The sequence below is a fragment of the Chiloscyllium punctatum genome, chromosome 19 (assembly GCF_047496795.1).
Source record: "Chiloscyllium punctatum isolate Juve2018m chromosome 19, sChiPun1.3, whole genome shotgun sequence".
Lineage (NCBI taxonomy): Eukaryota > Metazoa > Chordata > Chondrichthyes > Orectolobiformes > Hemiscylliidae > Chiloscyllium > Chiloscyllium punctatum.
In genome coordinates this window covers 49901366-49927255 of record NC_092757.1, presented here as the reverse complement: position 1 = coordinate 49927255, position 25890 = coordinate 49901366, and the positions used below count along the sequence as shown (strand labels likewise).

The following is a 25890-nucleotide window of genomic DNA, read 5'->3' as shown; positions in this document are numbered from 1 at the left end:
ACTTCTTTGCTGTCCACTACACCTCCAATTGTGGTGTCATCTGCAAACTTACCAACTACACCTCTTATGCTCGCATCCAAATCATTTATATAAATGACGAAACGTAGTGGATCCAGCACCGATCCTTGCAGTACTCCACTGGTCACAGACCTCCAGTCTGAAAAACAACCTTCCTCCACCCTCTGTCTTCTACCTTTTGAGCCAGTTCTGTATCCAAATGGCGAGTTCTCCCTGTATTCCATGAGATCTAACCTTGCTGATCAGTCTCCCATGGAGAACCTTGTCGAATGCCTTACTGAAGTCCATTTAGCTGACATCTACTGCTCTGCCCTCATCAATCCTCTTTGTTACTTCTTCAAAAACCTCAATCAAGTTTGTGAGACATGATTTCCCATGCACAAAGCCATGTTGACTATCCCTAATCAGTCCTTGCCTTTTCAAATACATGTACATCTTGTCCCTCAGGATTCCCTCCAAAAACTTGCCCATCATTGAGGTCAGACTCACTGGTCTATAGTTCCCTGGATTGTCCTTACCACCTTTCTTAAACAGTGGCACCACATTCACCAACTTCCAGTCTTCCGGCACCCCACCTGTGACTATCGATGATACAAATATCTCAGTAAGAGGCCCAGCAATCACTTCCCTAGCTTTCCACAGAGTTCTGGGATACACCTGATCAAGTCCTGGGGATTTATCCACTTTAATGCATTTCAAGATATCCAGCACTTTCTCCTCTGTAACATGAACATTTTTCAAAATGTCACCATCCATTTCCCTACATTCCATATCTTCCATATCCTTTCCCACAGTAAATACTGATGCAAACTACTCGTTTCGTATCTCCCCCATTTTCTGTGGCTCCACACAAAGGCCACCTTGCTGATTTTTTGAGGGGCCTATTCTCTCCTGAGTTACCATTTTGACCTTAATGTAAACCCTTTGGATTCTCCTGAACTCTATTTGCCAAAGCTATCCCATGTCCCCTTTTTTGCCTTCCTGATTTCTCTTTTAAGTATACTCTTTCTGCCTTTATACTCTTCTAAGGATTCACTCGATCTATCCTGTCTGTACCTGACATATGCTTCCTTCTTTTTCTTAACCAAAACCTCAATTTCTTTAGTCATCCAGCATTCCCTATACCTACCAGCCTTTCCTTTCACCCTGACAGGAATAAACTTACTCTGGATTCTCGTTATCTCATTTTTAAAGGCTTCCCATTTTCCAGCTATCCCTTTACCTGCGAACATCTGCCCCCAATCAGCTTTTGAAAGTTCTTGTCTAATACCATCAAAATTAACACCCTTTAAAAACTATTTTTGCACTAGCTTTTGGCCCCTCTCCGAGTATCTACTTAAATGGTCTGGAGTCTAACACAATGTTTCTGTGCAGCACTAGAAGATATTTGACTGTGTTAAATGTGCTACATAAATTATTCCTAAGTTATTGTTGCTGCTGTTGTAGAATTTATTCTGCCTGTTATTTCATTTCTCACTATGAATGTAGCACTAAGTCAAAGAAAAACGACCACCATAGTTTTAAGTATCAATTGAAGAAATGCAGTTTTCTATCACTGATATCCACAGACACACACAGACAAAATGGGACCCCAGTTCGACTGGGACAATAAATCCATCCTGGGACAGGCTAAACAAAGACATGCACGGGAATTCCTAGAGGCCTGGCATTCAAACAGGAATTCCATTAACAAACATATCGATTTGGACCCCATTTACCAAACTCTCAGAAACAGAATTGGAAATGATATCACCCACCACAACAAACTGAGAGAGTCATAGAGATGTACAGCATGGAAACAGACCCTTCGGTCCAACCTGTCCATGCCGACCAGAAATGTACGGGGTGATGGATTCTCAGGGGAATGTAGCACGAACAGCCAAGTTTCTGGTATTGAGACTGGCTCTAATGCAACAAGGGGTACATCGGCTTCCAAGAAGAGAGTTAAATAGCAAGCAGGACAGAACATCAATGCTTCACCAGAGGCTCACTGATGATGTTACTTAGCATGGTGATGTAATGTCTGAGAACAAACCCACCAGTTCAGTGAGCAAACGTACAACCTAGTTTTTGTGTCACCTGCAAATTAGGCGCTCACTTCCTTCCTCCAAGTCATTAATGTATATTGTAAACCTTTCTTTCAAACTCCCATTATATCTCCCCTTATAATCTTTCTAACTGTGTGGCCACTGTTAAGACTCCTTTACACCAATCCCACAAATAACTTCATGCCTTTTTTCATTTCACATTTCTCAATCTCACCCAAACTGTTTCTACACCCTCGTTTCCTGCCAACTCTTTCTATTGTGCTAATACCAACATTCAGTATTTGGGCCTGTTGTGAATGGTTTCTGATCTTCTTGTGCTTCCTAAATGTGACATAGCCTTCAATATCCAGATCCCAGTATATACTAGCTTGTTGCCATGTCTCTGTCATGGGCACCAGATCATATTTATTTATTTCTATTTGTGCTCTCCTGTCTCTCTTTCTAATGCAATATGAACACAGCCACAGACCCTCAAGTTTTGTCCTTTTCTTATTGTTGTAACCTACTGTTTAACTCTTACTGTTCATCATTTCCCATCTTAATACCTTTTTCTCTTGCATTATTTCGACTCTTTGGTTTGCATATCTTCCTGAATTTGATCACTTTCACCCAGTACTTCATTTCAAATGCTCATGAGTTCCATTGTTATGTGGCTCACGACAACTCTGACCCCCCCAGCATGTTTCAGACTTAGCCTGTCCGAATGTTACAGACCCCAGTACCGGTGCCAGTGCTCCATGAACTGGAACCCATCTCTATCACGTCAGTCTTTAAGCCACACATTCATTTCTCTAATCTTGTGTGCTTTATGTCAATTTTCACATGGCTCAGGTAATAATCCCAGAGGTTACTGGCTTAGCAGTGCTGCTTCTTAATTTCATGCCTAGCTCCTCGTGCTGACTTCCTTTCCATCTTTTGCCTGTGACATCCTTCTCCTTCCACTCCACGTCCTTCTTGTGCCTTGAGCAGATGTCCCATACTGGCACCAGGCAGGCAACATGGCCTTATATTTCACTGACAATTATTGTGATTCTATTTTGATGTGATATAGCAGCACCTATAGAACTTGCCTTTCAAATCTCCTCAATCCTAGCCTATGGGTCCTCCATGGACCGGAACCTTATGAAGTGCTATGACCCATATGTCTGACCACCCAAGCCTGACCTCCATGTAAGTTGTAGGGTCTGCTCAAGTGCTCACCTCCAATGCAGAATGCGTGTGTGGGAATAGTGCACACAGTTTCCTGACTCGCACCATTATTCAGGGGTGATTAAAACACGTTATGGCATTGGTGTCCGCAATCCTGGAATCCAGGTCCTGCCCACCATCTTAAATACCACCTGGCCCTGTTACAACATGAACAGGTGACTATGCCCCAGCTGATATGTTACATTTCTGGTTACCCTTCCCTAACATTCATCTCCACAGGGATCACTGGTAACAGCAGGAACACTGGGGGATTTCCCTTGGAGCCTCCAGGTGTGGGAGGTGGACCAAGTGGGAAGGGTTTGGAGCCAGGAGCATGGGCTGGAGAAAGAGAGGCTGAGGGTGGAGCCAGTAGGTGCAGACCTCCAGCTGCTGAAGAACTAGACAGACCACCAGGACATCAACCCCGAGACCAAGAGGCCACATGGAGAGGAGCATTTCCTTTGCGTTTGGAAGGCCAAATCATCTGGTTCAACTGGTCACAGGAAATTAGGAATAGAAGCTCCATCAATTGAACTTTGCTAGCTAGCTGATTGAGATCAGGAGCTAAGCTGTCGACTGGGTTTGGAGTATGGAGTCAGTTTCTATTGTAAATAGCTTGTTTCTCTGAGTCACACGTTCCATTAGTGTTGAGATTTGATGCAAGTGGAACACAGGATCCCTGTATATAACCTTCAGACAGCCCCAATGCTTGAATCATGTGTAACAGCACAATTTAGTCAATCTGACCATTTTGAGACCACACGGTGACAATGTCGCCCAGCCATTATCCAGCACCCACTTCCTCCCTGTCAGTGTGGCCACGCACTGATCTGAGGAAAACATGAGACACAAAGTGGTACTGAACAACACAGCGAGTTTTATTCAGACAATTCGGAAATCAGTGGGTCAGGAGTCACTGCAGCTACACAATTGAGCTGAGCCTGAATTAGAGAAATCACAGTTAGTTTCCTCAGGCAGATCTCTCAGTCATTCATGTTTCCTTTTGGTTACTCATTTCAGCATGCAACATAAGCCACCGAAACAGTGTATATCTTTCCAAATCTCATTGTTCCTACATGTGTATCTGCATGTCCCTCCATCGTGCTCACAAAGAGTACTCATCCCTGTGAATTAGAAAGTGAGAGTACGTTAATGTCACCAGTCAGATCCTGTGAGCTTCCAGGTCTGGGCTAACTGAGCGTGATGTGGACATCTCCAGTACACAGTGCTCCCAGTGTGGCTAACTCAAAGTACATGGAGACCTGACTTGCAGACACTGCTCCAAATTTGGTCTGACCAAGGTACAGGGTGGCCTGAACTGTAGACATTGAGATTGAAGGAATGTTTATCAAGACTTGATCACTATTAAACATTGCAAGTTTCATCCTAGCAAAAGAATAATATGAAATTTGACGCTGAATCACAAAAGCAGATATTAGGGACAGTTGTGAAAAAGCTTCCCCAAAGAACGCGGTCTTAAGGACAGCTCCAAAGGAGGAAAGGGTGGGAAGATATGGAAGGAATTCCTCAGCCTAGCCCCCCCAGATAGCTGATGGCACCATTTGCAAATTGCTTAAAATCTTAAGAAGGTTTGGAGGTTTCAATTTACACAGGAATGCAGCTATCCAGAAGGGTTTTGGGACTGGAGACCATTACAGAGGCAGGGAGGGAAGGGACCATGAGGGGATTTGAAGATATTAAGATAATAATGCAAGTTATCACTCAGGGACAGCATGTAGGGGGGATAAACAAGGTGGCTGAGGATCACCCCTTAGTTGATAATTAGTGAGGTTGGATAATTACACAACATTTTTCGAACCGTTCAAAACTGAGTCTGAAATCTTTATACATGGGAAGTGTTTTACGTTTTAAGGAACTGATGGAGTTAAGGCAAATATCAGTCACATTTATATTGTGTAGGGCACAGTCTTCTGTGTCTGAATGGCATCTGTCTCTCCTGTGAATATTTGTAAATAAAGAGTAATGTACTTACCTCCAAGGATTGGCTTGTCTATGAACACTCCATTAGCAGTGACGGACTGGCCAAGGACCAGGCACCCAATGAACAAAAGCAGTGCTGGCCTCATTCTCTGCTCCTCTCCTCACAGTCACAATGAGAGAGCTGGAGCACAGAGGCTTTTGAAATGAACACACAAGTTAGTCTGTAGTTATACATCACACAAACACATTGAGGATTGGCTCTACTTCGGACATGTGGAAGGGACAGTTCCCTTCCAGAGACGAACAGTAATTGGAATCAAGATTCCAGTCTTACAGTCTGTTTGCTTTATTAATCAACAGAGAAGTAGAGCCGGGTTATGACTGAACTGGTGAAGGTTGAAAGCAGATCTTCAATCTTTAACATAAAAACCATTCTTCAGAAAAATTGAGCCATTTGGCCCGTCATGTCTTTTTAAATTTACTGAACTATACCAACATAACCTCTTCTCAGTTTCTGGTTGTCGTGCCTTTGTTTCCCTTTATAATTATTCATCTAACTCCCCTATTTAATGGTATGATTAGATCGCTGAGAAGTATCCCACCCAGATCCACTCCCCTACCCTATTACTGTACATTTCCCTGACTAATGCCTCTAACTACACATCCCTGAACACTATAGACAATTTAGCATGGCCAATTCACCTAACCTGTGCATCTTTGGACTGTGGGAAGAAACCAGAGGAAACCCACACGAGGGGAAAATGTGCAGACTCCACACAGACAGTTGCCAGAGGCTAGAATCGAACCTGGGTTCCTGTGCTGTGAGGCAGCAGTGTAAACCACTGTGCCACCCACTATCTGCTTCTGATAACTTTCAAACAGTACATTTCAATCACAACTGATGGTGCAGGAAGGAATTCTCCTCATCTTCCAACTAGTTAGAGTCATGGAGATGTACAGCACAGAAACAGACCCTTCAGTCCAACTTGTCCATGCATGAATCACAAAACGTTAGCAGAGAAGTTCAGAGGGTAGAGGGAAGATACATGAGATATTACAGTCATAGAGTCATAGAGGTGTACAGCATGGAAACAGACCCTTCGGTCCAACCTATCCATGCTGACCAGGTATCCCAACCCAATCTAGTCCCACCTGCCAGCACCCGCCCCAATTCCCTCCAAACCCTTCCTATTCATATACCCTTATTCAAATGCCTCTTAAATGTTGCAATTGTACCAGCCTCCACCACATCCTCTGGCAGCTCATTCCATACACGTACTACCCTCTGCGTGAAAATGTTGCCCCTTAGGTCTCTCTTATATCTTTCCCCTCTCACCCTAAACCTATGCCCCTCTAGTTCTGGACTCCCTGACCCCAGGGAAAATACTTTGTCTATTTATCCTATCCATGCCCCTCATAATTTTGTAAACCTCTATAAGGTCACCTCTCAGCCTCCGACGCTCCAGGGAAAACAGCCCCAGCCTGTTCAGCCTCTCCCTGTAGCTCAGATCATCCAACCCTTGGCAACATCCTTGTAAATCTTTTCTGAACCCTTTCAAGTTTCACAACATCTTTCCGATAGGAAGGAGACCAGAATTGCACGCAATATTCCAACAGTGGCCTAACCAATGTCCTGTACAGCCACAACATGACCTCCCAACTCCTGTACTCAATACTCTGACCAATAAAGGAAAGTACACCAAATGCAGCCTTCACTATCTTATCTACCTGCGACTCCACTTTCAAGGAACTATGAACCTGCACTCCAAGGTCTCTTTGTTCAGCAACACTCCCTAGGACCTGACCATTAAGTGTATAAGTCCTGCTAAGATTTGCTTTCATTTATCTGCCACTTCTCAGTCCATGGAGAAAGTGAGGACTGCAGATGCTGGAGATCAGAGCTGAAAAATGTGTTGCTGGAAAAGCGCAGCAGGTCAGGCAGCATCCAAGGAGCAGGAGAATCGACGTTTCGGGCATAAGCCCTTCTTCAGGAATGAAGGGCTGCCTGAAGAAGGGCTTATGCCCGAAACATCGATTCTCCTTCTCCCTGGATGCTGCCTGACCTGCTGCGCTTCTCCAGCTACACATTTTTCACTTCTCAGCCCATAGCCCATCTGGTCCAGATCCTGTTGTAATCTGAGGTAACCCTCTTCACTGTTCACTACACCCCCAATTTTGGTGTCATCTGCAAACTTACTAACTGTACCTCTTATGCTCGCATACAAATCATTTATGTAAATGACAAAAAGTAGAGGGCCCAGCACCCATAGAGATGTACAGTACGGAAACAGACCTTTCCATCTAACTCATCCATGCCAATCAGATATCCTAGCCTAATCTAGTCCCATTTGCCAGCACTTGGCCCATATCCCTCTAAACCTTCCTCTTCATATACCCATCCAGATGCTTTTTAAATGTTGTACTTGTACCAGCCTCCATCACTTCCTCTGGTCGCTCATTCCATACACACACCACCCATTGTGTGAAAACATTTCCCCTTAGGTCCCCTTTCCCTCTCACCATAAACCCAATGCCCTCTAATTCTGGACTCCCCTACTCTGGGGAAAAAAGACCTTGGTTATTCACCCTATCCATGCCCCTCATGATTTGATAAACCCCTATTGTGTCACCCCTCAGCCTTTAACACTCCAGGGAAAACAACCCCAGCCTGTTCAGCCTCTCCCTGTAGCTCAAACCCTCCAACCCTGACAACATCCTTGTAAATCTCTTCTGAACACTTTCGTGTTTCACAACATCCTTCCAATAGGAGGGAGACCAGAGGGGTCCTATTTTCTCCCTAGTTACCATTTTGTCCTTAATGTATTTATAAAATCCGTTTCAATTCTCCTTAACCCTGTTTGCCAAAGTTATCTCATGTCCCCTTTTTGCCTTCCTGATTTCCTCCTTAGGAATGCTCCTACTGCATTTATACTCTTCTAAGGCTTCACTCAATATCTGCTGTCTATTACCAGATATGTCCTTCCTTTCTGTTATCAATTACCTTCCACTGGTCCCTAAATGTACTACTCTGAAATTCTCCATGCCAGTATTTGTAAAGTTCTCCCTGTTACCCTGGGACCATAATGTACTGATCGACCAACCTCACTTCCTCTGAGTTCCTGGGTGTGACCTTATGCTCATGGGAGCCTGCTGTGTGAACACTGGATGCCAGGTAACCTACACTGCAGTGATGAATACATGTCACCAGGGATCGATGGACTGTAGAGATCTCTGGGAGGGCCTGTGGCTGAGAGAAGTGTGGATAAGAAGCCAACCTTTTATTCTCCCCTTTCTGACAGTTCTACCTTGCCTTCCCCTCTTTTTCTGTTCAGCTTCTCACCTGCTCTCCTTTTTCTCTTTTATTCACCCTACCCCATTGTCTCTGCTTCTCTCAAATTCTGATTACACACTCCCTGTCTGAATCTCTCTCTCTCTCCCTCCTACCTCTCCATTCTCTCCCTATTTGCTTCCCTCTTTACCCCTCCCCCCAAACTCGTTCTCACATTGCGTCTCAGTTTCACTGCTGGTGGTTTCTCCATCTCTGTCTCTGTTTTGCTCTGATGCTGTGTCTCTGTGTCTCTCTCACCCTGCCATCTGACAGATTGTGAAATAATCCTCATTTTAAACTGTCTTTGGTTTGCGAAGTGTTTACCTCCAAGGCAGATTTGCATTGTCACCAGTTGCCATCCAGCCCAAAATTCTTTAGCAAGAAGCACAGGATGAGCTGCCCCAGAATAGGAGCGAGCTGCCTGTCTGTCAGGACAATAGGCAGACTCATTGACTGTCAACAGGTCAGCGATAAAAATCATTGTACTGTGCAGGGGTTTTACATGAAGGTAACACACACACGCACACATACACTCAATCACTCTCAGACGCGCACTCACTCACACTCTCACATGCACACACACACATTCTCTCTCTCCCTCTCATAAAAACACTCTCACACACATTCTCCCTCTCTTACTGACACACACAAATACATTCTCTCTCTCTCACATATACATATTCTCTTTTTTTCTCTCTCTCACACACACTCTCTCTTACACACACTCACACACATCCATTTTCTCTCTCTCTTATACACACATTATCTCACTCTCGCTTACATACACTCTCACACACATCTCTCTCTTTCACTCACTCACATGATCACACATTCTCTCTCTAACGCAAACACTCTCGCACAAATTCTCTCTCACACACTCTAACGCAAACACATTCTCATACAAACTCATTCTCTCTCTCACTCACTTACATTCTCTTTCTCACACATACACACATTCACTCTCACACAAACTGACACAAACGTATTCTCTCTCTCACACACACACACACATTCTCTTTCTCACACACACACCTTCTCTTTCTCACACACACACACACACATTCTCTCTCACACAAACTGACACAAACGTATTCTCTCTCTCTCTCTCTCACACACACACACACATTCTCTTTCTCACACACACACATTCTCTCTCACACACATTCTCTTTCTCACACACGCAAACACTCTGACACGAACATATTCTCTCACACACACTCTCACACAAACACATTCTTTCGCTCTCTCTCTGTCACACTGACACACACACATGTTCACACACACATTCTCTCTCACACACACATTCTTTCTCTCTCACACACACAAACACACTGACACACTCACACCACCCAATCAACTCCACACCTAATTGCTTCAGTGACACAACCGTCAGTTGGTCCAGACATCCATTGGCACTTAAAGTCCCTCTCGACTCCACAAGAAAATCACCTACTCAAACAGAGTCTAGATTAGAGTGGTGCTGGAAAAACACAGCAGTTCAGGCAGCATCCGAGGAGCAGGAAAATCAATGTTTCAGGCAAAAGCCCTTCATCAGGAATCCTGCTCCTCGGATGCTGCCTGAACTGCTGTGCTTTTCCAGCACCACTCTAATCTAGACTCTGTTTGAGTAGGTGATTTTCTTGTGGAGTCGAGAGGGAATTTAAGTGCCAATGGATGTCTGGATCAAATGATGGTTGTGTCAACTGAAGCAATTAGGTGTGGAGTTGATTGGGTGGGTGTGTGTGTGGACTTGAACAAAACATCAGTGATGTTGGGGGTGAAGGTGTATCAAAGTGAATAAAATTCTCGGACCAAGTGGCTCTTTGAATCAGTATATTATTGTGATTTTATGCAATCCAATCTTTACTGGAGCTTCAAGATCAACTCCAGCCTCGGAATTCTCAACAATAGGGACAGCAAGTCAACAGGAAGGCTTAGAGAATGGTATCATTTATTGTAAGGGGAATTAAATGCAACAGCGGGAGGTTCTGTTTCCATTGTAAAGGATATTGGTGAGACCCAATTCTGAAATACTGTGTGCAGTGTTGTGTCTTAAAACAGAAACGTGATATACATCATGCTGCCATCACTGTATTATGGCATGTGACCTAATAATCTAGAGGGCTCAGTCTCCATCTTACTGAGTCCTGTCCTTCTGCAGCATGACATGCTGAGGGAAGTGAACTTCAGTATATCTGACTGATTTCCTTAGTTTCAGCCCAGACCTGTGAGTGCAAATGTAGGTATTTGGTGATGTATTACTCTGCACAACGTGACCTGTGCCTCATATTAATGCACCAGGAGCTAACATAAGTACCAGATCACAATAATTGAAGATTATATGTCATGTCATACAAGATGAATCTCCTTATTTAAGGGAGCATTGAAATGCAGTGGAAACAGGTCAGAGAAGGCTTACTACACTATAGCTGGAATGTACTGATTGTCTTACAAGGCATGGTTACACAAGCTAGGTTGGAGTTTAGAAGAGTCAAAGTCAATGTAATAAAAATGTACAAAATGGAGAAAGACTGCAGAAAGCTGCAGCCCAAAGGAATTGAGACCCTCACGCATGAAATACAAAAAGTTGGCAGATAAGTTCAGAGGCTAAAGGGAAGGTGCATGAGATATTACAGTCATAGAGATGTACAACATGAAAACAAACCCTTCGTTCCAAGGCATCCATGCTGACCAGATATCCTAAATTAATCTACTCCCATTTGCCAGCACTTAACCCATATCCCTCTACACCCTTCCTGTTCATATACCCATCCAGATGCTTTTTAAATTTTGTACTTGTACCAGCCTCCACCACTTCCTCTGGCAGCTCATTCCATACACACACTAACCTTTGTGTGAAAATGTTGCCCCTTAGGTCCTTTTTAAATCTTTCCCCTCTCAACTTAAACATATGCCTCTAGTTCTGGACTCCCACACCCCATGGAAAAGACTTTGTCTATTTATCCTATCCATGCCCCTCATAATTTTGTAAACCTCTATAAGGTCACCCCTCAGTTTCCGACACTCCAGGGAAAACAGCCCCAGCCTGTTCAGCCTCTCCCTATAGCTCAAATCCTCCAACCCTGGCAACATCCTTGTAAATCTTTTTTGAACCCTTTCAAGTTTCACAACATCCTTCCTATAGGAGAGAGACCAGAATTGCATACAATATTCCAACAGTGGCCTAACCAATGTCCTGTACAGCTGTAACATGACCTCCCAACTCCTGTACTCAATACTCTGACCAATAAAAGGAAGCATACCAAACACCTTCTTCACTATCCTTTCTACCTGAGACTTTCAAAGAAGTATGAACCTGCACTCCAAAGTTTCTTTGTTCAGCTGCATTCCCCAGGACCTTACCATTAAGTGCATAAGCCCTGCTCTGATTTGCCTTTCCAAAATGCAGCACCTTGCACTTATCTGAATTAAACTCCATCTGCCACTCCTCAACCCAATGGCCCATCTGATCAAGATCCCGTTGTAATCTGAGATAACCTTCTTCGCTGTCCACTACACCTCCAATTTTGGTGTCATCTGCAATCTTACTAACTATACCTCCTATGTTCACATAACAAAAAGCAGTGGACCCAGCACCAATCGTTGTGGCACTCCACTGGTCAAATGCCTCCAGTCTGAAAAGCAACCATCACCCTCTGTCTTATACCTTCAAGCCAGTTCTATGTCCAAATGACTAGTTCTCCCTGGATTCCATGTGATCTAACCTTGCTAGCCAGTCTACCATGAGGAACCTTCTTGAATGCCTTACTTAAGTTCATATAGATGAAGTCCACCACTTTGCCCTCAAGAATCCTCTTTGTTACTTCTTCAAAAAACTCAATCAAGTCAGTAATACATGCTTTCCCACAGACAAAGCCATGTTGACTATCCTTAATCAGTCCTTGCCTTTCCAAATACATGTACATCCTGTCCCTCAGGATTCCCTCCAACAACTTGCCCACCACCGACGTCAGGCTCACTGGTCTGTAGTTCCCTGTCTTGTCCTTACCACCTTTCTTAAACAGTGGCACCACGTTAGCCAACCTCCAGTCTTCCGGCACCTCACCTGTGACTATCGATGATACAAATAACTCAGCAAGGGGCCCAGCAATCACTTACCTTGCTAAGGTACACCTGATCAGGTCCTGGGATTTATCCACCTTTGTGCATTTTAAGACATCCAGCATCTCCTCCTCTGTAATATGGACATTTTTCAAGATGTCACCATCTATTTCTCCACATAATATATCTTCCATTATCTTCTCCACAGTAAACACTGATGCAAAGTACTTGTTTAGTATCTCCCCCATCTCCTGCAGTTCCACACTTGCTGATCTTTGAGGGGCCCTATCCTCTCACTTGTTACCCTATTCTCCCTCATTACCCTTTTGTCTTTAATGTATTTGTAAAATCCCACTGGAATCTCCTTCACCCTATTTGTCAAAGGTATCTCACGTCCCCTTTTTTTCCCTTCTGATTTCCCTCTTAAGTATACTCCTACTGCCTTTATACCCTTCTAAGGATTCACTCGATCTCTGCTGTCTCTACCTGATATATGCTTCCTTCTGTTTCTTGACAAAACCCTCCAATTTCTCTAGTCACCCAGCATTCCCCATACCTACCAGCCTTTCTTTTCACCCTGACAGGAACATACTTTCTCTGGACTCTCGCTATCTCATTTCTGAAGGCTTCCCATTTTCCAGCCGTCTCTTAACCTGCGAACATCTGCCTCCAATCAACTTTTGAAAGTTCTTGCCTAATACCGTCAAGATTGGCCTTCCTCCAGTTTAGAATTTTGACTTTTAGATCCAGTCTATCCTTTTCCGTCACTATTTTAAAACAAATAGAATTATGGTCACTGGTCCCAAAGTGCTCCCCCACTAACACCTCAGTCACCTGCCCTGTCTTATTTCCCAAGAGTAGGTCACATTTTGCACCTTCTCTCGTAGGTACATCCACATACTGAATCAGGAATGTTTCTTGGACACACTTAACAAATTCCTCTCCATCTAAACCCTTAACACTATGGCAGTCCCAGTCTACGTTTGGAAAGTTAAAATCCCCGACCATAACTACCCTATTATTTTACAGATAACTGAGATCTCCTTGCAAACTTGTTTCTCAATTTCCCGCCGACTACTGGGGTCTACAGTACAATCCCAATAAGATGCTCATCCCTTTCTTATTTCTCACTTCGACACAAATAACTTGCCTGAACATGTTCCCAGGAATATCCTCCCTAAGTACAGCTGTGATGTTATCCCTTATCAAAAACACCACTCTCCCTGCTCTCTTGCCCCCTTTGTGTCCTTCCTGTAGCATTTGTATCCTGGAACATTAATCTGCCAGTCCTGTCCATCCCTGAGCCATGTTTCTGTAATTGCTATGTTCCTAACCATGCCCTGAGTTTAGCTGCCTTCCCTGTTAGGCCTTTTGCATTGAAATAAGTGCAGTTTAATTGATCAATCCTGCTTCGTTCTCTGTATTGTTTCTGCCTGCCCTGACTGTTTGACTTGTTCCCTTTCCTAACTGTACCAGTCTCAGACTTATCTCTTTCTTCACTATCTCCCTGAGAACCTCCTCACCTTGACCCCAGTGTTGGACTGGGGTGGACAAAGTTAAAAAATCACCCAACACCAGGTTACAGTCCAACAGGTATATTTGGAAGCACTAGCTTTTGGAGCGCTGCTCCTTCATCAGCTGGTGGTTGCAGCAGGGATCAGTGCTGGGGCTGTAATTATTTACAATTTATGTTGGTGATTTGGGCGAGGAAAGTGAAAGAACGATACCCAAGTTTGCAGATGGCACAAACATAATTGTGAAGTGGGAATAAGAAATGAATATTATTTAAATTGAGATAAGTTACAAAATGTTGCAGCAGAGAGGGATTTGAGAGTTAGAGAGTCATAGAGCTGTACAGCAGAAACAGACCCTTCAGTCTAACCTATCTATGCTGTTCAGATATCCTAAATTAGTCTTGTCCCATTTGCCAGCATTTGGTCCATATCCCTCTAAGGGAAAGTGAGGATTGCAGATGCTTTAGAGTCAGCGTTGAAAAGTGTGGTGCTGGAAAAACACAGCAGGTCAGGCAGCACCCGAGGAGCAAGAGTCGACATTTTGGGCATAAGGCCTTCATCAGGAATGTGGGGGTGAGGTTAAGGGGGCTGGGAGATAAATAGGAGGGTGGGGTAGGGTTGGAGTCATATACCCATCCAAATGCCTTTTAAATGTTGTAATTGTACCAGCCTCCTCCACTTCCTCTGGCAGCTCATTCCATACATGTACCACCACTTGAAAAGTTTACCCCTCAGGTCCTTTTTAAATCTTTCCCCTGTCACCATAAACCCAATGCCCTCTAATTCTGGACTCCCCTACTCTGGGAAAAAGACCTTGGTTATTCACCCTATCCATGCCCCTCATGATTTTATAAACCCCTATTGTGTCACCTCTCAGCCTTTAACACTCCAGGGAAAAGCAGCCCCAGCCTGTTCAGCCTCTCCCTATAGCTCAAATCCTCCAACTCTGGAAACATCCTTGTAAATCTTTTCTGCACCCTTTCAAGTTTAACAACATCTTTCTGACAGCAGGGAGACCCGAAATGAATGCAGTATTCAAAAGGTGGCCTAACCAATGTGCTGTACAGCTGCAAATGCCCTCCCAACTCCCAACTCAATGCTCTGACCAATAAAGGAAAGCATACCAAATGCCTGCTTCACTATCCCGTCTACCGGTGAATCCACTTTCAAGGAATTATGACCCTGCACTCCAAGGGTTCTTTGTCCTGCCCTGTTTTGCCTCAACAAAATGCAACACCATATGTTTATCTAAATTAAACTCCATCTGTTACTCCTCAGTCCATCTGATCAAGGTCCCATTGTCCTCTGAGGTAACCTTTTTCACTGTCCACTACACCATCAATTTTGGTCTCATCTGCAAACTTGCTAACCATACCTCTTATACTTACAACCACATCATTGCTATAAATGACAAAACACAGTGGACCCAATCCTGTCAGTACATCGTTAGTCACAGGTCTCCAGTCCAAAAAAACTCTGTGCCTCCAACCTTCAAGCTAATTTTGTATCCAAATGGCTAACTCTCTCTGGATTCCATGTGATTAAGCCTTGTTAATAAGTCTACCATGCGGAACCTAGTCAAGTGCCTTGCTGAAGTCCACACAGATCTTGTCTGCCACTCTGCCTTCATCAATCTTCTTTGTCACTTCTTCAAAAAACTCAATCAATTTCGTGAAACATGATTTCCCACACACAAAACCATGTCGACTATCCCTAATCAGTCCTTGCTTCTCCAAATACATGTAAATCCTGTAAGTCCTCATGCAAAATCACATAAATCACAGTGTCCATTGCAAATAGTTTATTTTCTGAGTCACACGTTCCATTAGCTTTGGGATTTGATGCAAGTGGAACACAGGATCCCTGTATATAACCTTCAGACAGCCCCAATGCTTGAGTCATGTGTAACAGCACAATTCAGTCAATCTGACCACTTTGAGACCATAAGGTGACAATGTCGCCCAGCCATTATCCAGCACCCACTTCCTCCCTGTCAGCGTGGCCACGCACTGATCTGAGGAAAACATGAGACACAAAGTGGTACTGAACAACACAGCGAGTTTTATTCAGATGATTCGGAAATCAGTGGGTCAGGAGTCACTGCAGCTACATAATTGAGCTGAGCCTGAATTAGAGAAATCACAGTTAGTTTCATCAGACAGATCTCTCAGTTATATGTATTGCACTTTTGTCACTTATTTCAGCATGCAACATATTACATCACTGAAACTGTGTATATCTTTTCAGATTTGCGTATTCCTCCATGTTCCCCACAAATGCAAGTAAACCCTGTGAATTAGAAAGTGGGGGTACATTAATGTCACCAGTCGGGTCCTTTGAACTTCCAAGTCTGGTCTAACTGGGAATGATGTGGACCTCTCCAGCACAGCCTGCTCCCACTGTGACCAACGTAAGGTACACGGGGACCTGACTTGCAGACACTGTTCCACACATGGTCTGGCCAAAGCACAAGGAGAACCAAAGTGTGCAAGTTTTATTATGTCTTGGCCACAATAAAATATCAGCAGTAAAAGAATAAAGAATAATTTTATATGAGTCATAAGAGCAGATATTGGTACAGTTGGCAAATAATTTGCTCAAAGGGTTCAGTCTTAGGGACTGTTTTAAAGGAGGGGAGAGGGAAGTGGGGAGATTACAAAGGGAATTCCACAGCTTCAGCCCAGACAGCTAATGGCACCATCACCAATGGCAAATTAGTTAAAATCCTACAAAGGAGGAACCCCAGAAGGCTTTTCGACCTGGAGGAGTATACAGAGGCAGAGAGAGACGAGGGACCCTGAGGGAATTTGAAGATTTCCAGATAGTAATACAAGTTATCCCTGAGCGGCATCATGTCATGGGCAATGCAAATTGGCTGAGGATCACTCCTCAGTTAGTAATCTGAGAGGTTGACTAATTACACAGCATTTTACAAACAGTTCAAAACTGAGTTTGAAATTGGTACACGTGGATAGAGTTTTAAGGGTTAATGAATTAAAATGGCGTTTCAACCGATATCAGTCATAATTATGTTATACAGCACACAGTCTTGTGTGTCTGAAGAGCATCCTATTTTCCTCTGAATGTTTTGAGAAAGTGCTGCCCCAGGACCAGGCACCCAATGAACAAAAGCAGTGCTGTCCCCATTCTCTGCTGCTCTCCTCACAGTCACAATGAGAGGGCTGGAAGCACAGGGGCTCTCTAAATGAACGCACAGGTTAGTTGGTAATTATAAACCACACAGACGCATTGAGGGTTGGCTCGACTTTAGACACGTGGAGGGGACAGTCGCCTTCCTGAGACAGAGAGTAACTGGAATCAAACATTACATGTGTCTGTTTTGTCCATTAATTAACAGAGATGGATCTAAGTAATGCCTGAACTGCCAAAGTCTGAAAGACATTCTTTGTTGTATTTAAAGTGGGAATCATTCTGCCGTCGAATTTTTGCCATTTAGGCCATCATACCTCAACTGTATGTTGGTGTAATTTGAGATCTCTTTATTTGTCCCACCAATGCTTTCCTTTTCAAGAAAACCATTGATGTAATTTCCTTTTTGAGCATTATAATTGAATTGACTTTCTTTGTTCTTTCAGTCACTTTTCAAGTCACAACAGTTTACGGTGTCAAGATACTTTCTCCTCATCTTCCATCCAGTTCTTTTCCCATTAGCTTTAATGTGTTTCTGCTGGTTACTGAATCCCCTACTCTCACAAATCTTCTTTGGCCAATATTTGAAGGTGTTGGAGAGCTCACACTATATTGTGCAAACATTACCCACTGATCATCCATCACTAACTCGGGTTTACTGGCCATACCTTCCTGATAGTTCTTGGAGTTTGCTATGCATAAATTGGTTGCTCTTTTTCCTGTACTGCAGCAGTGAGCAGCAAGTGATTGCCTGCAGAGACATCTTGAATTTCCTCAGATTATGATAGGTGCTGGAGAACAGTTATGTTTCTGTTCTCTTTTTCCTGCCATCCCTCTCTCATCAGATGTTTTTCTCTTGTCTCTTCCTTTAGGTCCCTCTTTCCCGCTGATTCTCCCTCTCTCACCCCACCTTCTTCTCCTGTTCACTATCTGTTTCCTGATGGTTTTTTGTTCCTCTGTCAGACTCCCTCTCCTTTCTCTCCCCCGTCACTATCTCCGTCTCTGACTTGCTCCATTTGTACGTTCATTGCACTCTGTATCTCCTCCAATTTCAGCTCTCTCCCTATTGATTTCTGGATTATTTTCTGTTTCTCTATCCCACTCTGATTCTCCCTTTCACTATTTATGTCTCCTCTTTCCTTTTTCTCCTTCTTCACCTTCCTCTCATGCTACCTCTTCATGTGTCTCTCAGCCTCCTCATCCATTTGCCAGGATAGTTAAATATTTCTCATTTTAATCTGTTGTTGATTTCTTCAATCTTTACCTCTGAGGTAGAACTGTACTGTCACAACTCTCCATTTTGTCTGATATCCTTTAACAAGGGTCAAGGAATGAGCTGTCCCTGACCATGAACCAGCAGCTCATTGTCTATCCATGTGAACAAAACACAAACTCTCAAAGTTTGAGTGTCTGTGTACCATCAGTAAAATTAATTAGATCCTGTGAAATACTGTGCATGCAGTATACACGTATACTCTACACACATAACAATACTTACACACAGACCTACACTCTCACACTTACATGTGGACACACACACCAATGTGCTCATACTGACACGTATACATTAACACAGTACACAGACATGCACAACACTCAACGAGATATAAACACACACCAGCACTCACTCACAAACTGACCCACACCAGCAGACACACTCAGATGCACACACTCATACTGACACTGACACGTTCACACAGACACCGACACGCACACACGTACACTGACATACACACAGCTGCACACAGACATACACATACATACTCTTGTTCTCTCTCACACACACATGCACAGGCACTCACAGAGACACACACACACTCACTCTCACACAGACACACACTCACACGCTCACACACATAGGTGCACACACAGACACACCCTCTCACACACACTCACACTCGCTCACACACACACACGCATGCACACATTCACACACTCACTCACACACATACACACACACACACACACACACACACACAGTCTCTCTCTCTCTCACACACACACACACATGCGCACTCAGATTCAGTGTAGGTGGAGAGAGGATGAGTATTTGGTGGTGGTCAGTATTGTCTGTTTTAAAATCGGGGCAGTAACTTCTGTTCTATTAAGAACTCTTTGTACAGTTTTCGAGGGCCAGTGACATGTTGGACACAGCCTGTGAACTCCAAACAGCTGCATTTGACATTCACCCCTTCAGTATCCTCCTGAATGTCCAGCGGAGATAGAGTACACACTCCGACTCATCAAACAGCCCCCCCGCCCCCGAGCATTGTCCCAGCCATTTCCCAGCTGCAGGTCACTGCTATTAAACAGGGAGAGAATTTCACTCACACAAGACAGCTCAGCACCAGACTCAGCCTGCTCTCGAGATATTTCCCGTCCCCCCCCAGTGTCTCCATGTCCCCTTTAACTTTGCTCTACCCAGACACCCCATTTCTATTACCCCCACACCCCCTCCCCCCACTCTAAGTGGACACCCACTATACCGATCTCTGCCACTAACTTATCTCCTTGCTCTGAAACCTGGCATTAGAGTTTGGTGATATTGACTATGGACCTGTACACACCGCCACTCCCATCTCCCCACACATCTGCCCCCATGGAGACCATGTTTGGTGGTCACTCATAACAGCTCCCCCCTCCCCTACTCTCTAAGCATTCCTGTTCCTTAACAGATGTCTCCTTTATACCTCAACATATTTTCCCATTGCTCCCATCACCATCCTTGCTTCTACCTCAATGCATCACCCTTAGCCTTGAATGCCCCCTTCCTCCTCTCCACTGCTCAGCACACGGACCCCCAGGACAGGATCTTCAGCCCCTGACTGACTTTGACAGACCACCACAGGGAAGGAGAGACCAGACTGCAATCACTCTCCCTGCAGCTCCCCTTCTGACAGAACGCAGTTCCCCTGACTGCTTATGAGGCTCCTACAGGACTGACTGTATTTCACTCCCTGACCATGACCACCACCAGTGGATAACTGACCCTGGACTGTGCGCGGACCCACCCTTGGCTGATGACATTGAGACCTCTCTAAGTGACAGTAACCCCTTCCCGCATTAACTTGATGAAGGACTAGCCCCCACATGGCCATTTAGTTGAATAAATATAAAGAGTATTTGTTGCCACAGGCAGCTGGCACATGGTGTATTTGTGAGATTGATGTCTCAATGTGCCATACAGCAAGATGTCCACTCCCTGGACTGATCCACACTCATCATTACAATAAGCAGCCTAGCTCTGTGTCTGCACCATACAGTCAATATAGCAATACAAGTGCTAACATGCGAACAGAGATAGCCTATTAAGGAGCAGCAAGGCTGTTTTTTTTGAGAGGCAGGTAGTTGCCAAGTGAGTGAACACTCAGAGAAAAAGTGAGCAGTTCTGATGCAGCCTGGTCCATGTGTGAACTGCGGTTTGACCCTGTGCCCAGTGCCCTCACATCAGTATTGCAATACTAGTTACCAGTGTACCCAACGTGCAGATGCAAGTGGGTCGGAGAGGTGCCCTGAGGGTCCTGCCAAGCTGGCAAATGTTGGAAGGCAGCGTCCATGTCTGTGGGATGCAGGCAACTGGTGCCCATGGAGTGTGTCCTAGACATTACTCCTGGATGTTCAAGGTGGAGATCTGTAGGAGCATGTGGCCAGCTGGGACTTTTCCTGGTGGGAATTGTCGGCATGCGGTTACTTCGCGGTAGGATTGGAAGCAGTATACTGATGAGGTGAGATGTGCCATTAATGAGGCCAATAGCGAGCATTGATCCCTGTTACTAGGCACCTCATTATTGCCTAGTGAGTATCTGGCCTCGATGTCTGGGACTTAATTAGAAAATGCAAAATGTCCTCCCAATGTTGAGAATGGCGTCATGGAACTTCTCATGTGCTTCTCCATGATCCACGTTGTTCCGACCTGTCCAAGATTCTTCCCACAGACACTGTTTCCTGTCTACAGTGTCCTGTTCCAGCTGTTTAGAATACATGTACTGGGTGCTCTAATTTCGCCAGGTGAACATGTCCTCAGATATTCCGTAGTAGTCCAGAGTTGGTCCCCGGGCTTTATGGTTATGGCAGCAAGGCTAATAGGCCGGGGCATGAGATTACAGTATTAGGTTAGATTCCCTACAGTGTGGAAACAGGTCCTTCAGCCCAATAAGTCCACACCAACCCTCCAAAAAGTAACCCACCCGGACATTTCCCTCTGACTAATGCACCTAACACTATGAGCAGTTTAGCATGGCTAATTCACCTGGCCTGCGTATCTTTGGACTGTGGGAGGAAACAGGAGCACCTGAAGGAAACCCACGCAGACAAACTCCATACAGACAGTCACCCAAGGCTGGAATTGAACCTGGGTCTCTGGCACTGTGAGGTAGCATGCTAACCACTGAGCCACCGTGCCAATGTGGTTGAACTCAGCTGTGGCTGCTGTTAATGATAGTCCTCGGATCCATGGACTGGATACATTGTGAATCTATCCAATTGAGCACAGTGCTCAGGCCACGCAGTTGCCATCAATGCCGAGATTGGACTCAGACTCTTTAGTTGGCGTTCATCTCAGGTGTTGACACCCGATGTCTCCCACTGAATGAAGGTTTAACTGGCATTTCTGCTTGAGCTCCCACCTTGGGCAGAGTAAACACTGATCACATTGCTGGAATCTTTTCTGTGTGACAGTGCTGTCACTTTCAAAAGGTGATTTTGTCCTTGGTTTTTTTTTTGAAGAGAAGTCGTAAAGGCAGAGATGCCGAGGAGTCTGGTTTAACAATGGGAGGGAAGTGGACAGTTCTCCCAGCTCAGGCTTTTTCTAGCTGTTTTAGTTTTAGCTGTAGCCATCATAAGATATGTGAATCAAGTGGAGTTGTAAGCTTCGGTAAAGAATTCCTCACTGACTTTCTTCTGAAATCCCCCTCTAGAAATTGTTGCCTCCTGCCTGTAAGAATCTGTGTTTGAATTTACCTTTCTGCCAAGGGGTGTGTTTGTGGGATGTTCCTGGATTGGAACTGCTAATTAGTCATAGTTACTGTGGGTCAGTTACATTTTCCAGTGGTTGTTAGTCTAAGTTCTGCTTTCTTTTATTTGTGTTTCAACTGCAGTGTTTAAATAAATTCTGGTTTCCTTAAAGTTGAGTGGTTTGACCAGCTGCATCACACCTGGACACCCACTTCACATCTACCTTTGAAATAAGAAAAAGTTAGGGTCTAGGCTACCTGCTGGAGATATTTTGAGGGGGTCTGGCCTGGACCATAGCATCTCTGTCCCATCGTGTGAAAACCAGTGATGTTCATGCATGAACCTCACACTCAGTTGTGCACACAAGCAGGCAAAAAAAACAAGAGCTGTGTTCAGGGCAGGGAACGGGACCATTGTTGGAAAGAGGTCAAACTAGGGGGAAGTGTGTGGATTGACTGAATGCACTGAGCGGTGCCCATAGAGATGTATTTAATATCACAGAAGGTGATTGAGATGGTGAGAGGCTGTTGTCTTGTAGACAGATGATAACTGGAGGCCATCAAGATGGGATAGTCATCAAGGAATCTAATCAGGATTCGCAACACACCACCACCTTCTCAAGGGCCAATTCAGAATCGACAATAAATGTTGGGCCAGCCAGCGAAACCCTGCGAATGAATGAAAGAACTCCCTCACCCATCGAGCTGTCAGAATATGGGGCTTATTTCAGGGCAAGAAGGAGGAGATAAAGGAAAACTGACCATGTACAAACGAGCATTATGGGAGGAGATACAGGAGGAGATACATGTTTTCTTTACAGGGGAGTGTAGCAGTTATCTGGGAATACTGAACTCACATTCTTATGGCAACTATTGTGACCTCAATAAGAGTCGGTGATTTAGAGTCTGTGAGGAAACAAAGTTGGAAGTGTTGGAGGATGCAGCGATTATGACACTGGATTGGTAATCCAGGGATACAGACACGGGTTCAAATCCTGCCAGGGACTAAATTCAATTCACAAGTCTGGAATACAATGGTCATGTAAGTAGTAATGAAAAGGAAAAGCATCAATTCTTCTAAAAGCTGCTCTGCTTCATGAACGTACCCTTGGGACTGACCCTAACCCTAACCTAACCCTAACCCAATCCCTAATCTAACTCTGACCCTGACCCTGACCCTAATCCTAACCTTAACCCTAACCCTGAATCTAATCCTGACCCTAATCCTAACTCGAATTTAGACCCTGACCCTAATCCTAATACTAATCCTAACCCTAACCCTGAATCTAAACGTAACCCTAATCCTAACTCGAACTCTAACTCTGACCTTGACCCTAATCGTAGTCCTAACCCTAATCCTAACTCTAACTGTAAATCTGACTCTGACTCTGACCCTAACCCTAACCCTAAATCTAATCCTAACCCTAATACTAACTCTAACTCTGACCCTGACCCTAATCCTAATCCTAACCCTGACTCTAATCCTGACCCTAATCCTAACTCGAACTCTGACCCTGATCCTAACCTTAACCTAACCCTAAATCTAACCCTAAATCTAATCCTAACCCTAATACTAACTCTAACCCTAACTCTGACCCTGACCCTAATCCTAGCACAGTCTTTACCTGGCCTGGATACATTTGACTCTAGAGCCACATCAAACATGTTCACCTCTTCACTGGAAATGACTGACCAAACCATTTGAAAAGCTGGCCTTGCCAATGGTGCCCACATCCCATGAAAGAATAAAGAGAAATGTTGAGTCCACATAGATTAGGGAAAGCAGACATGACCATGCCTTTGAAAATTATGAAATGCCTTTTTATTCTGCATGCGCCTATACTTGCATGAGTTCAGGAAGAAGCAAGCAGGAGGATTCAATAATGATCATTTCCATCACTGTCATTATAACATTGCAAAACTTTCTAGCCATTCCAAACCATCTTGAAACATGGATCCCTTTAGGAGATCATAAAACAGTCAAACCTTCAGAGATTCAAACTTAACTTGAAAAAATTAACTTATTCTGTATTCATAAAATTGTCAAAACCAAAAGAAATGATCAAATGCCTCTTCAAAATGCTTTAATTTCATAAAAAGTGTACAGCAAAACAACTCTCATAGACTCTCTGCTGGCTGTATCACACTGAGTTAAATCCATCAGTGACATTTGGAGTTCAGACAAGCATTCATAATGGGTTTCCAAACTCCAGCCTGTGTCAGCATTACCTCTGGAACTGAAGACTTTAAGACCATTGCGATGACTGTCTGCTTTACTGATTTAAATAGCTGAACATATGACTGAACTGTTAATCGAAGGATGGATCAAATGATGAGAAAAGTGACACATTAAGTATCCATCTCAATACTGTTGGATGTGTAAGAGCACTTTCTGTATTGGATTGAATACTCTAATTGTCTGAACACTTTCAGAATGCTGGTCACTTAGCTTTTAAAAGCAAAGCCCACTCATTTTTAAAAAATCTATTTAATTTATCACAGAGCATTATATGGAGTTGTAAATGTTTCCACTCAAAAGGCCTCAACTCCAGAACATGAATCCCTCATAACTCCTTTGTGAAACCCTGAAACATGTCAGCTACCATGAAAAATCTAACTCTACGGAAAATGGTGAGGAGGTTGAAATGAATATCAAAGGAATGGGTCAGAGTGGGATTGCTGTTTGTGCTTGCACCAGCCACACCCCCTTATCCTGGGGCCATAACAATTTCCTTTGATGGGAATGAAGTTGGGAATCCCAGAATGGGCTGCTACCGACCATTTATAAATCTGACCTGCTCCTATTACAGGAGGCACCAAGATCCGGACACAGGGGATTTGTTGTTTTTTTTATGGTACACATGTTAAAAATTGTTGTTACCGTCTCATTCTTGGCAATGGCTACCACAAATAGCAAGGTTTTGAATCATGTTATCATTTGTGTGTGTGTGTTTTTTTTTTGCAATCCCGTTTTAGAATCACAAGTCCGCCTTGTGAATGGACGGCACCGGTGTGAGGGCCGGCTGGAGATCTACTTGATGGCCCAGTGGGGCACGGTTTGCGATGACGCCTGGGACTTGCGGGCAGCGAGGGTGGTCTGCAGGCAGCTGGGATGTGGCAGGGCCCAGGCTGCGAAGGCACAGGCGTACTTCGGGCAGGGCGTTGGCATCATCCACCTCGACAATGTGAAATGCAAAGGAAACGAGAGCTTGCTGAACCAGTGCTCCCATATCGGCTGGGACGTCCACAACTGCGACCACACGGAAGATGCAAGTGTGATGTGCACATTATGAACAATCTCAACGAAGGTGCCTTCCATTGGCTGTAGGGGGTGGGGTGGGTGCGGTGTGTGAAGGGAGGTACGGTGAATATATGTAAATCTATAAATGTGTAAATAGCTCAAAACTACCAAACTGAAATCCCCATATAATGTGCACTTTATACATTTTAAATATTATCTCCCATCACAGGTTTAATGTGTATTATCTTACGAAAGATGATTATTTCCTGTACCAGCAAAGCTGTGCTTTCGGGTGAGAGATGTGTTTCTTTGGCACTGTTTCTTAGCAGCACTCATTTAGAGACCAGTGTTGGTTCCCTGAGGCAGACAGCACCATAAATTGCTACCTGTACGGCAGGTTAGGACTAATCCAGAAAGTAATCTTCCCTCCACTGGAGAGAGACAGTTG

The 25890-nt window shown here is 44.2% G+C and overlaps 1 protein-coding gene across 1 annotated transcript in view; it reads left to right on the top strand.

Annotated features, from left to right (window-relative positions):
- LOC140491234 (scavenger receptor cysteine-rich domain-containing group B protein) overlaps positions 1 to 25503 on the top strand; it is a 78523-nt gene extending 53020 nt beyond the window's left edge. The window contains exon 11 of the mRNA XM_072589207.1: positions 25178 to 25503. Within this exon, the coding sequence (XP_072445308.1) occupies positions 25178 to 25494 (317 nt within the window). The 3' untranslated portion in view covers positions 25495 to 25503. The remainder of the gene's footprint in view (positions 1 to 25177) is intronic.
- Positions 25504 to 25890: the final 387 nt, after the last annotated feature.